The 19,238-nt window shown below is 36.3% G+C and overlaps 1 protein-coding gene across 3 annotated transcripts in view; it reads right to left on the bottom strand.

The window, feature by feature from the left end:
- Window positions 1-16,191, bottom strand: part of DMXL1 (Dmx like 1) — a 134,348-nt gene extending 118,157 nt beyond the window's left edge. For all 3 annotated transcript variants that reach the window (XM_018050665.1, XM_018050666.1, XM_018050667.1), the window contains exons 1-2: window positions 15,623-16,191; window positions 2,659-2,784 (exon numbers count right to left, since the gene is read on the bottom strand). In XM_018050665.1, coding sequence (XP_017906154.1) covers window positions 2,659-2,784; window positions 15,623-15,709 — 213 coding nt within the window. In that variant the 5' untranslated portion in view covers window positions 15,710-16,191. The remainder of the gene's footprint in view (window positions 1-2,658; window positions 2,785-15,622) is intronic.

Raw genomic sequence — 19,238 nt, 5'->3', positions numbered from 1 at the left:
GGGTCAAAATCCCAGCACTGTCACTTACTGTATACCAGCAAGGTAATCTCTTTGAACCTCAGTTTCCCTATCTACATTTACAATATGTATCGCATTATCTTCCTAGTAGAACTGAGGGCCAAAATAACATCTGTAAAGCATCTGGTAAAGAACACTAAATGTTAATTCCCTTCCTCACATAAGAAAATGTATTGATGCATTCCTTATAGAATTTGATGACTTAAAAATCAGTTTTTAGGTTACCTCTCCTCAAAAGTTCACAATTCTGTCACTGTATATTTAACTCACTGGAGATAAAACTTAGATCTATTCCTTCGTGAACTCTTTAGAAGTATACTTTTTCAATATTCTACTTGAGTATCTTTAAAATTTACCCCTTAATCAATGAAAAATAAACCTTGCTGGCTCTGTTTTATGAAGTAGCTACAACTGCAGCCTGAGTGAGTCACAAATGAAGAATATTAAAACATCAGAAATCAGATATATAGATAGAATGAATGATCAGGAATAAAGATAAGAAATATAACCTAGTGAAGAAGAGTAAGAAATGAGGATATAACATACATATGGGAGTAGATATTTTTAAGTGCTCTGAGGAGTTCTGAGAATACAGAAATCTACACTGAGTTCATCCAGGAGTGTTTAGTTTGTGCCTTTATGTGTGGCTAGGATTTCAAACTGCAGTGAGTGTTCAATTTCAGAAATAGAGCACAGTATGAATACAAGTGTAAATATTAAAAGAAGTATGTTGGGAGGTGACTGACCATCAGCCCAGCCAGAAAGAGAATAATGAACATGAGGCCAAAAAGGTAGGTGTGAGTGGGTTAAAGAAAGTCTCAAACCAAGGTGAACAATCTAAACTTTTCTAGAGTAATGGGAAACTAAGAACAGTTTAAAGCAAATGAATAACAAGTCAAATGCAGACAGACAAACAAGTCAAATGCAGACAAATTTTCTTAGGAAAACTGATCTGGTAGTACTACAAAGATAAAAACAGTAATGATAAAGTATTGATGCCTATGGTATCAAAAAGCACTTCCTTCTAAAAGTTAAACACAAGTCCCAAATACCAAAACCTATAAATTTTCATCTTGATATCTTAAGGAATCATTTGATTATACTGATACTGTCTGTAAAACAAATGAAATGTACCCTTTATCAGAATGATTATAAAACCAAATGACCTCTTCATTCTAACCTGGATTTCATGTAATATAGTAACCCACCAAGCTCCTCTGTCCATGGAATTCTCCAGGCAAGAACGCTGGAGTAGGTGGCCATCCCCTTCTCCAGCAGATCTTCCTGATCCAGGGATCGAACCCAGGTCTCCTGCATTTTAGGCAGATTCTTTACCATCTTAGCCACCAGGGAAGCCCATAGTATAGCTTATCCCAAAAAGATAATTCATATTGGAAATTACTAAAATTAGATTTCCAACATTAACCAGCCTCATGTGAATCTAGATGGTAGAAGTGAGTTTTCATATAATCAAGATTACAGAACTACAGAGCTAGGAGATAAAGCAAAAATGAAGATAAAGGAAAAAAGTTTCAAGGATTTTGGGCATTCCATAATAAAAATCATTTTTGTAATACAGGGAGAATGAAAGACATGAACAAAAGAAAGACAGATAAAACACCTGCAACTCTACTGAAAGGAAGGGGTAGGTGAATAACAAAACAAAAAACAGTAGTCCAAAAAAACAAGCAAAGACTACAAGAGTTGAAACGACTTTACCATGAATATCTTTAAGCTAGGTCTGCAAACATAACTTTTCAGAATGGCAAGTTTACTAGGAATGATTAGATTAAAAATAAGGTTGGGACCATTTTGATTTCTCACACAAAATGGTCTAACAGTATCACAGAGTCAAACAATATACTTTAAGTATCTAGCAAAAAAAAATTACATTTGCCAAGTTCACCCTAGTCTAGCTACAACTGTATCTAGGCTTGGTCATCTATGCCTGTATGGTGCTATATTAAGCTCTATACTATACTGTTTGTAAGTATAACTCTCCCAACTCTGGTACTATACAGAAACCATATTTAACCTGATGTGAAATCATATAACCCATTTCTTTTGTTTTTGTTGCTATTTCACTTTCAAGGCAATTTTTTTCCTTTTCATATGTAAATAGAAGTTGACTGAATTTTTCACTTTTCTATAGACTTGGAATAAATTACTTAAAAAATTATAGCATTTATGTTGATTTTTTTTTTTAACAAAGTTTATCCCCAAGTTACAAGGAGATAACGACCTGTTTAAAGACAAAGCAGGATTCTTACAATAATTTCTTTTCAGGAGTTTATTTCTAGACTGAAGTTTATTGTTATTCCTTTCCTTCAATCGAATAAATTTTGAAATAAGTAAGCTTTACATCTATTCTACAGGCAATAAATATTATATCTGTCAACTCACAGAGAAAATTATGCTATATTTCAAGATTATACAAGAACAAATTCCTGACAGTCTCTAAGATACATTTAAGTCAGGAATTTTGTTCTCTAGGGCACAGCTAGAGAGACCAAGAAATCTATAGCTACATTGTCTTGGAAACACAGTAAGTCTCTAATTCAACAAGAAATGATACTTCAGAGACTATACTCACAAAAACCATACTCAAAACAAATCTCATATTACCACAAGATTACAAACCTTGCCTTGTTGCATTGAACAATCTACGCATCCTACTTGAATATTTCCATGTTTAGCTCCTGGGATTATTTGCAGTCTTTCAAAATCACTTCCCAGTATAACAATGTCACATCCAGATGCGTAAGCCTAAAAACAAACAAAAAAGAACAAAATAAAATAAAAATGATAAAATTGTCAACAAAATATTTTATCATATAAAACACTGGTATTAAATATTATGTTTTAACAGACTAATTTTAAATATTTTTTAAAAATCTTTATTATTTGAGAATATTTCTCTTACCTCCCGCATACAGATCCATCAGTCAGTCCTATCTGCAAAATATATACCAATTCCTTTCACTTCTTCCATCTTGATTGAATGCTACTGCACTTATCTAAACTACCATCATCTCTCTCCTGCATGATTGCTTATACTCTGATCACTTCCATTCTTGCTTCCCTCTACAACTCCTTTCCACACAAAGACAAAAGTGATCTTTTAAAAGTGTTCATTACACCAAGTAATTTTTCCTGATTAAGTCCCTTCAATAGTTGCTTCATTGGACTTGGAACAAAATCTCAACTTTTTACCAATGTCAATGCCCTAAATGATTACCCTAATTTCCCAAATCCATCTCAAGCTACTCTTTCATCCCTTCAAATGGCTCCTGCCCCTATATTACTCTTTTTTCTGTTCCCTGGACATATCAATCTTTTTCCACCTCAGGGTGGTTTACCTTGCTTCTACCTGCCTAGTCTTTGTCTAACTTCTTTTCAACATTCAGGTCTCAGTTCCTCAATATACTCATATTCTTGCTCCCTCTCCTCTAATGACTTTCTGGTTTTTTTCTTCATAGCATATACCACAATTTGTAAATATCTTGCATGTTATCCATTTCCATCACTACAAGTTAAAGTCCACGGCAAAAAGGTAGGGTTCAAGTTTATCTTGTTCTCTGATCTTAGATCACAGAAGTATCTTCCATTTAAGAGCACATGACTGTCATCCTATGCTGTTATATGCAGCATAACTGAAAATAAAATATCCATCACAAACTGTTTTTCATCCTGGTAAGTTCTGAAAATCTCAGTAATTCCTTACTTTCTCATCTCTTCTGCACATACACATACAATTTACTTAATGCAAAAAATATTATACTTAATATATATACTTTATGGCCATAAATCCTACAAAGGCCAAAATGGTTCTGTATAAGCTACAAAAAATATTACAAAAGGGATTTGAAAGAACATACAAATAAATCTGCTCACATTATCAAAAAAAATTAGGCCTAAACTGGCTGACAGCTTCTAGAGTGGCAGAGTGGGCTTGATTTTGACTTCTGATCTAGTGCTCCTTCAGTGGTAGCACAGGAACTTCCTTAGTTAAGCATGCTTGCCTGGGATCTTCCTAAAAGAACTGGGAGAAATCAAGTGCGGTTCTACTAGTGTCACTAGTGGAAAAAACTGGCTCAGAAAACAAACAAAAAACCTCATGATGGTCTGCTCACCTCTGTGTAAATACCCACGAAAGGATCACAAGGCTTGTCACAAGATAAATTATCCTCAAGAATAAATTCCAAAAAGCAATTTAAGAAACCTTTTCATTAATGATCCTTTAAAATACCTTAATATTTTAGAAACTGATTTTCTCCTACATTTTAAATTTTGATAAAATACTATCACTGTTTACCAAAATATTATACTAAATGCAGAGTGTTTACAATTTAGATTTCCTTCTCACAACACAAATCTGTTTCAATTTCCATTAGCCAGGATATATATATACATTTATTTATATACATATATATACACACACATATACACATGCACACATTTTAATGTGTTCATAACCTCTGCCTTCTTTTCGTGTACTGCAATTATCTATCTAATTTTAGATATTGTGTTGCACCTATTTCTGTCAATCATGATTAAATTTTCCTGAATCAAGTCTACAATTAATCCTGAAGTATCTCACAAAATTATTGCTTAATTAATGTTTAATACGAGTATTGAACATTTTCAGACTTGATAAATGCAAAGTTATCTCAGAAATAGACACCTACCCAATAGAAAGATGCCAACTCATAATACATATAAACCGTGATCATTCAAAGACGTATCCAGTCCTGGATTACCCTTGCTTTTTTCCTGCTACTGTATTATATTATAACAGCCTGTCAGTTAATTTTTCCTTAGTGATAGTACTAGAGGATGCAAAGCTATCTATTCCTAATTTTGGTAACCAGTGAAGCTGCTCAGTCGTGTCCGACTCTTTGTGACCCCATGGGCTGAAGCCTACCAGGCTCCTCCATCCACGGAATTTTCCAGGCAAGAGTACTACAGTGACTTGCCATTTCCTTCTCCAGGGGATCTTCCCGACCCAGGGATAGAACCTAGGACTCCCGCATTACAGGCAGACACTTTACCATTTGAGCCATCAGGAAAGCCCAATTCTGGTAAATTTTTCAGTCAAACAAATGTTATTGCTCTTCATCTAGAATCTCTCTCTCATTCAGTCTGCCCTTTCTTCTTTCAGAGTTACAATTAGTGGATGGCAATAAACTGGTAAATGGAAAAAACAAAAACAACAAAAAAAGAATATAACCAATTGTAGTCCATACTTCATGAGTTGGAGTATGGATAGTCCTTGGGGCTTTATAATACAAAAAAAAAAAAAAAACTGATTTTCTTGACTATAGAATTTTAATTTTTATAGTTTTTTGATAATGTAATTAATTAAACATCAGTTCAGTTCAGTCGCTCAGTCATGTCCGACTCTTTGCGACCCCATGAATTGCAGCACACCAGGCCTCCCTGTCCATCACCAACTCCCGGAGTTCACATCACAAACTCACGCCCATTGAGTCAGTGATGCCATCCAGCCATCTCATCCTCTGTCGTCCCCTTCTCCTCCTGCCCCCAATCCCTCCCAGCATCCGAGTCTTTTCCAATGAGTCAACTCTTCGCATGAGGTGGCCAAAGTACTGGCATTTCAGCTTCAGCATCATTCCCTCCAAAGAAATCCCAGGGCTGATCTCCTTCAGAATGGACTGGTTGGATCTCCTTGCAGTCCAAGGGACTCTCAAGAGTCTTCTCCAACACCACAGTTCAAAAGCAGCAATTCTTCGGCGCTCAGCTTTCTTCACAGTCCAACTCTCACATCCATACATGACCACTGGAAAAACCATAGCCTGGACTAGACGGACCTTAGTCGGCAAAGTAATGTCTCTGCTTTTGAATATGCTATCTAGGTTGGTCATAAATTTTCTTCCAAGGAGTAAGCATCTTTTAATTTCATGGCTGCAGTCACCATCTGCAGTGATTTTGGAGCCCAAAAAAATAAAGTCTAACACTGTTTCCCCATCTATTTCCCATGAAGTGATGGGACCGGATGCCATGATCTTTGTTTTCTGAATGTTGAGCTTTAAGCCAACTTTTTCACTCTCCTCTTTCATCAAGAGGTTTTTTAGTTCCTCTTCACTTTCTGCCATAAAGGTGGTGTCATCTGCATATCTGAGGTTATTGATATAAAATGCATTAAAGATTCAAACTATATTTGCATTTTGTTCTGTTTCTCAATTATTTTCAAGATTATGTAAGTATCTTCTTAAAAATCCTGCTGTGCACAGAATACTGGTTGAATAAACTATAGCACATAGGTAAATGGAGTATTACACAGCTATAAAAAGAATGAGGAAGAAACCTATGAACTGACTTGGAGTGATTTCTAGGAGATAGTATTAAGTGAAAAATTAAGAAAATAAGTAGAAAAGGGCTGGCTGACTTGTCTTTGCCTGACTTACTTCACTTAGCATAATACCCTCTAGATCCACATATTTTGTCACAAATGTCAAGAGTTCACTCTTTTTTATGATTAATATTCCATTGTGTGTGTGTGTGTGTGTAGGCATTGTGTGTACACATATATGGATGAAAATGAATGCATATGTGTATTTGTGTGTGTACATGTACATATGTATATATGAGTAATTTAATAATTTCAAAATTCATAACCAGCATCCATTGGTAGATGAATGAATAAAGAAAATATATATATACACATGCATACACACACATACCTACGCATCTTTATTCATTCATTTACCAATGGATGCTAGTTATGATTTCTGAAACTTATTAACATCATAAATAAATCTATCAGAATGGGGGGTAAACAAATGAACTAACTACATTGCAAACAAAAACTACATCTACACTGAAAGAAAGAAGGCATGAAAATACTTAGTAATTTATGAACACAGAATTTGACTAATATATTTTCAGCCTTGGAGACTGAGAAGGAAAGAACTTTGGCACCAAAATTTTATATACACCAAATTTATACAAGGACACTACGAAAACTACAGGCCAACTTCTCTGACGAATATAGATGCAAAAATCTTCAACAAAATACTCAAAGACTGATTTCAATAGCACACTAAAAAGATCATACACCATATTTATCCCTGAGATGCAGGATGGTTCCATAAAAGCCATATATGACAAGCTCACAGCTAATGCAGTCAATGGTAAAAAGCTAAAAGCTTTCCTCCAAGATCAGGAACAAGACAAGGATGCCCACACTTTTACCAATTCTATTCAACCTAATATTGAAGTCCCAGCCAGAGTAATTAGGCAAGAAACAGAAATAAAATGCCTTTGAATCAGAAAGGAAGATATAATATTGCCTGTTTTCAGAATACAAGATACTACATATAGAAACCATGAAGTCTCTACCAAAAAACTTTTATAACTAGTAAAGTCAGCAAAGTTGCAGAATCTAAAACCAACATAAAAAAATAACTGCATTTCTGTACACTAACAATAGACTATTCAAAAAAGAAATTAAGGAAACAATCCAATCTACAACAGCATCAAAAAGAATAAAATACTTTAGAATAACTTTAACCGGTAAAAAGTCTTGGACACTGAAAACTATTAAGACATAGATTAAAGAAACTGAAGATTACACAAATAAATGAAAAGACGCCTTTTGTTTTCTAATTAGAAGAGTTAATATCGTTACAATGTCCATACTACACAAAACCATTTATAGATTCAATGTAATTTCCATCAAAATTCCAGTAGCATTTTTCACACAGAGGAAAAAAAAAAAAATCCTAAAATTCACATGGAATCACAAAAGATCCCAAATAGTCAAAGTGATCTTAAGGAATAACTAAGCTGGAATCATCACATTTCCTGATTTCAAACTATATTACAAAACTATAATAATCCAAACAATATGGTATCAAGATAAAAACAGACCCAGAGACCTAAGGAACAGAATCATAAGCCCAGACATAACGTACACATATATAGTCAACTAATTGTTGACAAACGTGCCAAGAATAAACAATAGAGAAAAGATAGTTTCTTCAGTAAGTTGACACTGGGAAAACTGGACATCCCTGTGCAAAAGAATGAAACTGAACCCGTGTCTTACATCACACACACAAACAAACTCAAAAATGAATCAAAAACTAAACTTGAAAAATAAAACTGGAAACAACAAAACTCCTAGAAGAAAACATAGGGGGAAAGCCCCTTGACAATCAGTGATGATTAATTGAACACCAAAAGCACAAGCAACAAAAGCAGTAATAAATAAGAGTACACTGAACTGCAAAGCTTCTGCACAGCAAAAGAAACCATCAACAAAATGAAAAAGTAACCTTCAAAATGGGAGAAAGTATGTCCAAACCTTATCTGATAAAAAGTTATTATCTAAAATATATAAAGAACTCATAATTCAATAGCAAAAACAATCCAGTTAAAAATGGGCAGGGGACTCAAACAGACATTTTTCCAAAGAAGAGGTACTGATGGTCAATAGGTACATGAAAAGACATTCAATATCCCTAATCATCAGGGAAATGCCGATCAAAACTGGATGAGATATCACCTCACACCCATTAGGATGCTATCATCAAAAAGATAAAAGATAAGTGTTGGTAAAAATGTGAAGAAAAGGAATCCTTGTGTACTCTTGGTGAGAATGTAAACTGGCATAGCCACCGTGAAAAACAATATGGAAGGTCTAGCGGTGGTCTGGCGGTGGTCTGGCGGTGGCCTGGCGGTGGTCTGGCGGTGGCCTGGCGGTGGTCTAGCGGTGGTCTAGTGGTTAAGAATCTGCCTGCCAGTGCAGGAACAGAGGCTCAGTTCCCGCTCCACATGATTCCACATGCGGCAAGGCAACTAAGCCTGTGGGCCCCAACTACGGAGCCCACACTCTAGAGTGCAAATGCCACAACTACTGAGACTGCGTGCTGCAGCTACTGAAGCCCATGCACCCACAGCCCATGTCCACAATAAGAGAAGCCACTGCAATGAGAAGCACATGCACTGCAGCTAGAGAGTAGTCCCCACTCGCTGCAACTAGATAAAGCCCACGCACAGCAATGAAGACACAGCACAGGCAAAGGAAACAAACACAAAAACAAGCACACAAAAACAGTATGGAACAGTCTTGAAAAAATTAAAAGCAAAACTACCCTATGTTCCACCAATTCAACTTCTAGGACTATATCCAAAGATGATGAAGTCACTGTAAGAGATACCTGCACTCCCATATTCATTTCAGCATTGTTCATAAAAGCCAAGATATGGAAACTGCCTTAGTGTCCAACAGTGAATGAATGGATTTTTAAAAATATATTTTATACACGTACACAAAAACCAAAGAATATTGTTCAGTCACACACACACAAAAATAAAACCCTGCCACTTGTGATAACCTTGAAGGCATTACGCTAAGTCAGAGAAAGACAAATACTGTACATATATATTCCACTTACATGTGGAATCTAAAAACATTTTTACTAATAGAAATATTTTACTAACAGAATTGAATGGTGGTTGCCAGGGGCTGTGGGTGGTAAAATGGGAGATGTTGGTCAAAGGATACAAACTTTCAGTCATAAGATGAGTAAGTTCCAGGAATCTAATGTATAGCAGGGTGACTATGGCTAGCAATACTATACTGTACAGTTGAAAGTTGCTATTAGAATAAATCTTTAATGTTTTCATCATAAAAATAAAGTGGTTATTATGTGAGGTAAAGGATACATTAACTAATCTCATTGTGGTAAATATTTCATAATATGTATGTGTATCAAATCATAACACTGTATACTTTAAATTCACACAATGTTAACACCAATTGTATCTCAATAAGGCTTAGGGAAAAAAAAAGGAGAGAGGTGACCCTGTACAGATAATCCAAACTGGGTATCATGCAAAAATCACTTGAAATAGATGCATCTTCTTATGGATATTTTAAATAGATTATTAAAATTAATTCAATCACTAGAGTTTACACAACATGACAAGTTAATAAGCATGTAAGTACACCAAACCAAACTGGGAAAACAAACTTTAAAATGGGCTCTGTACCCAAAGTTCATAGCAGCATTATTTACAACAGCCAAGACATGGAAGCAACCTAAGTGTCCATCAACAGATAAACGTATAAAGAAAACGTGGTACATATATACAACAGAATATTTATCATAAAAAGAATAAAATATTGTCATTTGCAGTGACATGAACGGATCTAGAGAATACCACACTAAGCGAAGTCAGGGAGAAAAAAAGACAAATACTGTATGATAGTATTTATATGTGGAATTTTAAAAATTATACAAATCAATCTATAGACAAAACAGAAACAGACTCACAGATGAAGAAAACAAACTTAGAGTCACCAAAAGGAAAAGGGAAGGGGGCAAATGATAAATAGGAGGATGGGATTAACAGACATGAACTACTAAACATAAAACAGAAAAGCAATAAAGAGACCCTGGTGGCTCAGATGGTAAAGTGTCCGCCCGCAATGCGGGAGACCAGGGTTCGATCCCTGGATTGGGACGATCCCCTGGAGAAGTAAATGGCAACCCACTCCAGTATTCTTGCCTAGAGTATCCCATGGACAGAGGACCCTGATAGGCTACAGTCCATGGGGTCGCAAAGAGTCGGACACGACTGAGCGACTTCACTTTCACAGGGAATAATATTCAATGTCTTATAATAGCCTATAATGGAAAAATAATCATATATATACACATATATAAATCCAGTTCACTTCGCTGTAAACCTGAAAGTAACACAATATTGCAAATCAACTATACTTCAATTTAAAAAACAATGTATTAATAATTCACACATTAACAAAATAAAGAAAAAATAAACAAAATCGGATATGTATGATTTTAAAATAATCCATCTCTACTAATCTACCTGGTTTTAAATATATTATACATAATACTTTAAACCAAAATCTACAGAGTTTCATAGATTTTTAACAAAATAAATGGCTCTAAAAACTTCATTTCAAGTTGCCCTATTATTAAAACAATCATTAAAAGAACAGAACTGGTTTATCAAATAAACTGCCATGCTACCCAAGTTTCAAAAGTAATATGCATATATTACAATTGATACACTAGCTGCTTCTGTCAAAAGATCCGTAATCAGAATAACTTACTACTAAGCAATGAAAATTAAATTGACAAATGAAAATCCTTTTATTAGGCACATGTAATATTACGATTACTAACTGAGGCTAAACAAGGTGCAAAGAAAAAATTGAGTTCATATGCATGCTATTTAGCATATAACAAACATTATTTTTAACTTTAAGTTTGGCAGACAACTGTCTCAAATATTCTAAATTTTAAAAATTACCCAAGGTTGCAACAGTCATCATTCTAATATGGAAATCCTGTGATTTCTGTATAACAGTTAGATTTCCTGTTTTCACTGTTTTATTTTAACCAACCATATCAGGTAAATATCCCGAAGAATTTCCTCCGGGTGTACTTCCTGGTTAAATGACTTATATTTGGCATATTGTAATTAATATTATTCTCATTAATTAAAACACAACATTAAGATTTCAACTTCCCTGGTGGTTCAGATGGTAAAGCTTCTGTTTGCAATGCTGGAGACTGGCGTTCGATCCCTGGTTCGGGAAGCTCCCCTGGAGAAGGAAATGGCAACCCACTACAGTACTCTTGCCTGGAAAATCCCATGGACAGAGGAGCCTAGTAGGCTATAGTCCATGGGGTCACAAAGAGTCGGACACGACTGAGCAACTTTACTTTTTTTTCACTTAATACTACTTAAAATACAATATTTTAAAATAAACCAAATATTTAAAGTCTAATTTGTACCCGTAATGGCCTATGAGTACCACAAAAATCATTCTCTCTCCAGATACATACATTATCAAACTTTTCCCTCCTGTATTCTCTCCATTCACATGCTTCTCCAAAAAAAGAACTTCCTATAAAGGCTTCCCTACAGTGAACAAAAGAAAAATTCAAACTAAAGGATGCTTACTATTACAGAAAGTTGAAGGAGAATGCTAATTCAGCCTCCATTTCTCTACCAACATCCAGATAGCTGCAATAAGTCTTTTGACTTCTAATCTGGGTCCCTTTGGTTGGGAATACTGAGTTGTCCAACACAGAAGAGAGTCTGGAGCTATTGTTTGTTTGCTATTCCTCATATAGCCAAGGTATTTAAATTACAAACTAGAGACAGAAAGTCCTAAATATTAACACAATCTGTCTCTTGAAAATTACCTCCCTTTCCATTTCAATAAAAACACAATTTCAACACTAAGTACAGATAATCTATTATATATTAAAGCACATATCACTAGCATGCACAGAAATATTAGAAAACCAGATCTAACTGACTATGCCTGTTTTTAACTATGAAAAACAATATTTTCTTTTTCTAAAAACAAAAGTCGTCAACAGATTAGGGCCAGGTGCTCATATACTTTCACTCTAAAGACTGTAGGAAATTAACAAGGAAAAAGGAATGAAGGAAGAAGACACATAAAGAAAGAAAAATTAAAGAATTTTTGCTAATATACCTGAAATTTCTCCTGCTTGTTCATCTAATATTTAGGGTAAAATGCATAATAACTGATATTGAAAAAAAAATTTTTAACTTTAATTGAGGTATTTTATTTGAACTCAAATCTAAATGATTAAAAATACTTCTTAAAACTGCAATTTTTAATTATATAGCAGTAAGATTTCTTTACTATTATTCATCGATTTAATTAGTATTCAACCTAAGCACTATAAGTTTAGCCTTTATAACAACTGGCATTTTTAAGAGTTTTACAGGTACCAAGCAATGAACTTAATAGTTTTTCATGTAACAACCCTATGAATCCGCTTTCCTTAGCCTCATTTTACAGATAAGAAAAAAAGAAACTCACAGAATGTAAAAGAATTTCCCCATGGATGTATAACTAACTGTAAGGACTAGGTTGGAAATTGAATTCAGATAATGATGCTAGTATCAGGTGACACCAGTACTTCAATCACGGTTCTAGGCACTCACAATGAAACTCTGGAAGACATACATACACAAGGCAAAACAGGTTACTAATATAATGAAAGTGCAAATAAAGTGCTTTGAAGTGGAACAGACAAGGTCACTGCCTACTGGAAGTTTTCCTATTAACAGAAAAGTCAAACTAGTTTGATGCCAGTTTAAGTAGCAAAAAAAAGTGTCTCATATATACTATATTGGAAATGTCATATTTTAAAATCTAGAATCCATGAGAAATGGCACTCAATTTTATTTCAATTTAAATCCTGTCAGGCTATATTCAGAAAACAGGATCTCATCTCTTGTAATCTTTTAAAATAAGAACAAATAAGTTATCTGCAAACATGCAAAGAGAAGAATTACAAACATTAAATATGTCTTTAGAGAAGGTATAATTTAACAAGAGAAACAAAATAATTCTTCAAGTGGGCCTGTAAGAGGAAGATTTCATGTCCCTCAGTGAAGTAAAACTAGAATTTAGGGAAATATTTTTAGTCTGCACATACCATCTACCATTAATGTTTGTTCTCTTTCTATGAAAAGAAAAAAAAAAGCCAAATCAAAAGAGGTTAAAAACAAAATTCAAGGAGTAAACAAGAGGTTCTACTTTTTAGAAAAAAGGATAATTTCAAGATAGATTAAATTTAAGATGTATATAGTATCCAGAAGACTGAGGGCAAGAAATATAGTTTATAATGAATCGATTTAATATTAAATAGTCAGGGTAGATTAGCTGCAAAGGAAAAAAGATGATTGTTAATAAACTACCATGAGAATCAGAGAGACCTGGGATCTCTTCATACTAAACAATAACAAAATGTTTATTTTCACCTTATTTACTGCACTGATTCCTGAGATCTGAGAGAAATCTACAAGAGGCTTGGCAGGAGGTGATTAAGGCTTGGTCTATGGAAATACATTTTAAAATTCAGTAAACCTGAGCAGCAAGCTACATGATGGCATAGGACATTCTTCTTATCTTTGACACATTAACTCACCTATCCTTTAAAATAACAAAAGCATTCACCAAAATTTTATAAACACTTTGGCCATCTAGGTGCATAAATAAGTCAGCATACTGTATATACTTTGAAGTTCACAACACTGCTTACATATTAATAGATTCTGAATGCCTTCTCAGATAAGGTTGTTAGAATTTACATTAGAGGAGCATTCATATAACTTTAGGAGATGTCAGAGAACGAAATGTTACCATCCAAAAATCTCCCATTAGAAAAATTTCCTTAGGATGATCTTTATTTTCTGAACAGCAACAACAGTGTTCATCTGCTGGGAGACTCCGGTGGCCCTCTACCACCCTCAGAGTTCACTCTCTCCTTTGAGCACTGAAGCAAGGTTAACATTTAGAATTAGAATCTCTAAAACTCCTAGTGTCAAGTGCAATTTAAGGCATATATGAGTCACTCTACAGGGAAGGAACAGACTATTTAAAAGCAAAGTACTTGGTTGGCACTAAAAGCGAATTCAGGTACTAAATGACTACACCATATTAAATAATGATTACTGGGTTCTTTTCTATTATTTATTGTCTGACAAATATGACAAAAAATAGTCAAAAGTGGATAAAAAGATTTAAGTAACAATCAAAATTAAGTAACAATCACAACTCTTAAGAGATAGCTTAATAACTATTCAAGTTGTAGCAAAAATCATGAGCCCTATAATTATATTTAGATATAGACAATTATGTACAATACTGACCTAAAGCTTGAAATCATGATAATAACCACAAAAAATTCTTTAAAAAATTACAGTTAAGGAAGAAAATGTCAATATTTTGGTAAGAAGCAAAAGTTTGGGGCCCTCCTTTCACTATCTGGGAAAGACAAAAGAAAAACACGACACTTCCATTTAAACTTTAACATGGAACTACCACAAATGAAAGAGGAGTTTTACTGAAAAACAGTAATGTAATTTTTGGTAATTAATACGAACAATCTAAAATAAAAGTCTCCCAGGACTTCTACACTCAAATACGGAGTGCAAGGATGGCAGGAGTGAACCATTAACAAAAGTAGTTTTCTCTTTCCAAAGTTATTCCCAGTGAACTTAAAGAAAACTAAATGAAAAGCACTGTTTTCACTATACTTTTACTACGAGTTAGTTGTTGACAGCAAACCATTAGTAATTGTTTTAACTTTTTTTTTTTTTAAGACACCCACTCTTTTTAACTACAAAAACGTGACCTTAACTCAGAGGAAGAAATGAAACTAATCCCAGCTATTCCTAAATTTAACAATTAAGAGCCTATGGACTTGGGCAATAAAAAGCCCCCACACACATTACACAGCAACGACATTGTTAAACCACTCCAACCCAAAGATGTCAGATTAAAGCTTGAAAAAATCCTACAAAACATTCTAGCTTCCGAGTGTAGTCTCTGTAAACATTAAGTAGCTCAATGACCCAAGTGCTGTTGCCGCCTCCGTTCTCAAAGGCCAGGTCTGCCGACCCTAAAGAGTGGGGACCTCCCCCTGGGACGTGGGGGACCCCCGCAAGGGCGACGAGGTTTTCTGGGCCTCCGCCCGCTGCTCTGGGCCGAGACCGGCTGACTCAGGGGCGCGGACTCGGCACGGGCGACGAGGGAGCCTCCCCCACTCACCGTGAAGCGCTGGTCGCCGACGCTGCCCACCGAGAAGCAGTGATCGCCGGGATTCACGGCCCCGGTCAGCACCTGGTGCAGGTTCATGTCTGCGCCTCAGTCCAGCAACGGACGTCGTGTCCGGCTCATGCCCGGGGTCAGCGGTCGCTTCCCTCCCTCTTTCCTTCACGGGCGGCGGCCGTTCTGCAGCGACAGGCGCCAGAAGCCGGAGCCGCTCAGCTGCGGCCCGCAGCTCATCCCGAGCCCCGGCCTGTGAGGCCCGGAGGGGGCGGGCCAGCGAGCAGGCGGAGCGCCGCGCTCGTCCGCGCACCTGTCACAGTCCACGCGGGCCCAGGTGAAGCTCTGGGTCAACCCAGCGGCCGCGACCCCCGGCCGACTCACCGGCCAGGAGGGCCACGCCGTCCGCAACACTTCCCTGAGGTCTGGGTGGCTGGCCCGGACCGAGCCCAAGTGTCGCAAGCAGCACGCACTCGCCCTCCTCACCTGACCTGGCCTTGCAAGCCCCGGTGCCCGCCACCCCCAATGGCCTCGGCGGCTCCCTACGCGTCGCTAGGTCCCTTTGGCCGAAATATCGCGAGATTCTCGGGGCGAAAAGGAATACTGCGGTAAAGGATTCACTTTTTTACCACCGCTGACAGAACAGCAAGAGGAAAACGCCTCTTCGAGGGAGATGTTGGCCAATCCCGAGCTCAAGCCCTCCTAAGGCTCCACCCACTGCTGAGGATAAACCAATGTCTTAAAGGTTTGTGAGGGACGCTGTGCTTTGAATGTTCAACGTCGGGAGCCTAGTGAAAACGTAAAGAGCCTTGCATAAGGTTAAGGGCTGTCAAATTATGCTTTAGGTTAGGGCTTATTCTGACTGTTGGACCAGAAAGCTTAAAAGGGAGAAGTACATTATAAACATACTTGCGGTGTCCTCAGTCCTGGTAGAGACTACAAGTCCCAACAAACACCGCTCCTCTGGGCGGCCCGCGAATACTACTGAATGGGAACCCTGCGGCTTCTCCGACCCGCACTGTAGTTAACTCCGGCCGGACGCGCGTTTCCGTTTCGCTAAAAAGGAAAATAAACCCTCAACAAGTGCTAAAATGAGATGTTTTCACCAAAGTTCAACTTAACATTCGTTTTTAAGTTGTGGTAATAATACTGCACCAGCCCTGCGTTTAGCTGGTGTTTCGGAAAAATCTAAGAATTCCAAAGTGATTAGTGTCATAATCCCAACTGTGAGATTCAACTCAATGTGTTTTGACACAAGTTTTGTGTTGATAAACATCTGTTTTTGTCTCCGCCCATGTACCGTAAGCCTCTTAAGAGACAAGCTGTCGTGTATCCCGGTGTCCAGTGCAAAGTGTGCTTTACGATCTAGGTGTTCAGTAAAGGGTAAAAGAGTGAATGTAAATAAGAACTTCCCAGTAAAAAAAAGAGGTCACCTGATGCGAAGAACTGACCCATTGAAAAACACCCTGATGCTGGGAAGGATTGAAGGCGGGAGGAGAAGGGGACGGCAGAGGATGAGACGGTTGGATGGCATCACCGAGTCCATGAACATGAGTTTCAGTAAGCTCAAGAGTTGGTGATAGGCAGGGAAGGCTGAAATGCTGCAGTCCAGGGGGTCTCAAAGAGTGGGACACGACTAAGCGACTAAACTGAACTGAAACCGATTTTTATTTTTATACCCTTTTCTGGTGGTAAAAACAAACAAAAAACTCTTCATACTAATAGTTGGATGAGAAGAGTACTGGTAATTTTTTTATTATTATTATTATTTTGCTTTCCCTAAGTTTTTTGCAAAATACATATACTTTGTTTTGCAATTTTAAAAGTTTACTTTAAAAGTAAGTTTAAGAAAAAAATCTTTAAAAAGTAGATATATGTATTTATATAATGATACACTTTGCCATAGGGCAGAAACTAATGCAACAGTGTAAATCAACTATAATAAAAAATATTTTTAACAAAAGTCTAAAAGAGCCATTTCCTTTTTTTAAATTTGAAAGATGTAAATGAATTCCATTATTTATCCTAGTCACCTCATAAAAATAAGGGATTTTAAATTTAAATTGTCTTAAAAAATACTATTTTATTGAGGTATAACATTTTGTTTTTTAATTATTAATTCAGATTTTATTAAAATGCCTTTAAGTTAATCTTATATTTTAGATCTTAAATCAAGAATTTTATCTGTTTCATATAAATTCTGTATCTAGCCCAAAGTTTAACATGTTTACTTGCTCTATTCTGCCTATCTTCTGGTTTTAAAAGGCATACTTTAAAAAGTATGTAATAAAGATTAAAAGAATGAAAGAAAGTAAGGGACCTAGTAGTTAGGAAATCTGAGATCTACTCTTGATCTCTCATTTGCTGTATGACCATGGAAAATGTCTCATTAACTTTAAGACCATTTTCCTCATCTGTAAAATTAGTAAGTTTAACTTGTTTATCAACAATTTTTTGCTTGGCATTTTTATTCCTGATAAACATCTGTTGGTTTTTATTAAATTCCTTCATCCTAGGAATAGATGGAATTTGACTCCTGCCCTAATTACTCATTTAGACAAGTAACTTAATCTCTCTGTGCTTTACTTTCCTTATCTGTAAAGTGGGGATATTAATAGACCTTCTTCATAGGATTATCATGAGGATTAAATGAGCACAGTGTTTAGCACATAGGCAGAATTTAATAGATGTCAGGAGGAGAAGAGGATGACAGAGGATGAGATGGCTGAATGGCATCACTGAGTCGATGGACATGAGTTTGGGTGAACTCCGAGAGTTGGTGATGGACAGGGAGGCCTGGCATGCTGCAATTCATGGGGTCGCAAAGAGTCGGACACGACTGAGAGACTGAACTGAACTGAACTGATTCTTAATATTTTTTAAACTTTTGACTATTTGAAAGCCTTTATTGATTTTGACACAATACTGTTTGATGTTTTGGTATTTTGGCCATGAGGCTTCTTAGTTCCCCAACTGGGGATCAAACTCATGCCCTGCACTGGAAGGCTAAGTCTTTCTCCCACGGGGACGTCCCTATCATTATTATTCCTATTACTAAATAAACCTAACCTTTTGACATATTTTTTCTAAAGTGTTCCATATAGTGTCAAACCTCAGTCCAAATCAAATTTTTCAGTGATATCTGAAATCCCATAAATGTTCTGAAGCTATCTTGGCCTATATCCAAACCTATGGGACTATAGTACAACAACTAATGAAAAGTGAGGGTAATCCTTTGCCTCTTATTCAGAAAAAAACTGCCCATTAAACACCCTATCTTTGATGTACAGCAGATGAACTGTTTCAGGTAACAGGTTCAGTAACAGGTAACTGAAACAGGTAAATCCTTGTACTGTATCTATTCATTCCACTACAACTAAGACCTACTGTCTGGTTTTATACAGCCCTTGAACTGAGAATGTTTTTTACATTTTCTAATGGTTGAGAAAAATTAATAGAATAAATATATTTTTGATGCATACAATTATATGAAATTCCTATGTCCATAAGTAAAATGTTATTGAAACACAGCAATGCATAGGCACTGAGGTATGGTCTATGCCTGCTTTCCCACTACAACTGCAGAGTTGAATAGTTTCAACAGGGATCATATATCCTG

The sequence above is a fragment of the Capra hircus genome, chromosome 7, assembly GCF_001704415.2.
Source record: "Capra hircus breed San Clemente chromosome 7, ASM170441v1, whole genome shotgun sequence".
NCBI classification, from domain to species: domain Eukaryota; kingdom Metazoa; phylum Chordata; class Mammalia; order Artiodactyla; family Bovidae; genus Capra; species Capra hircus.
Note: the sequence above shows the minus strand (reverse complement) of the source record. Positions and strands in the feature narration are given on the sequence as shown.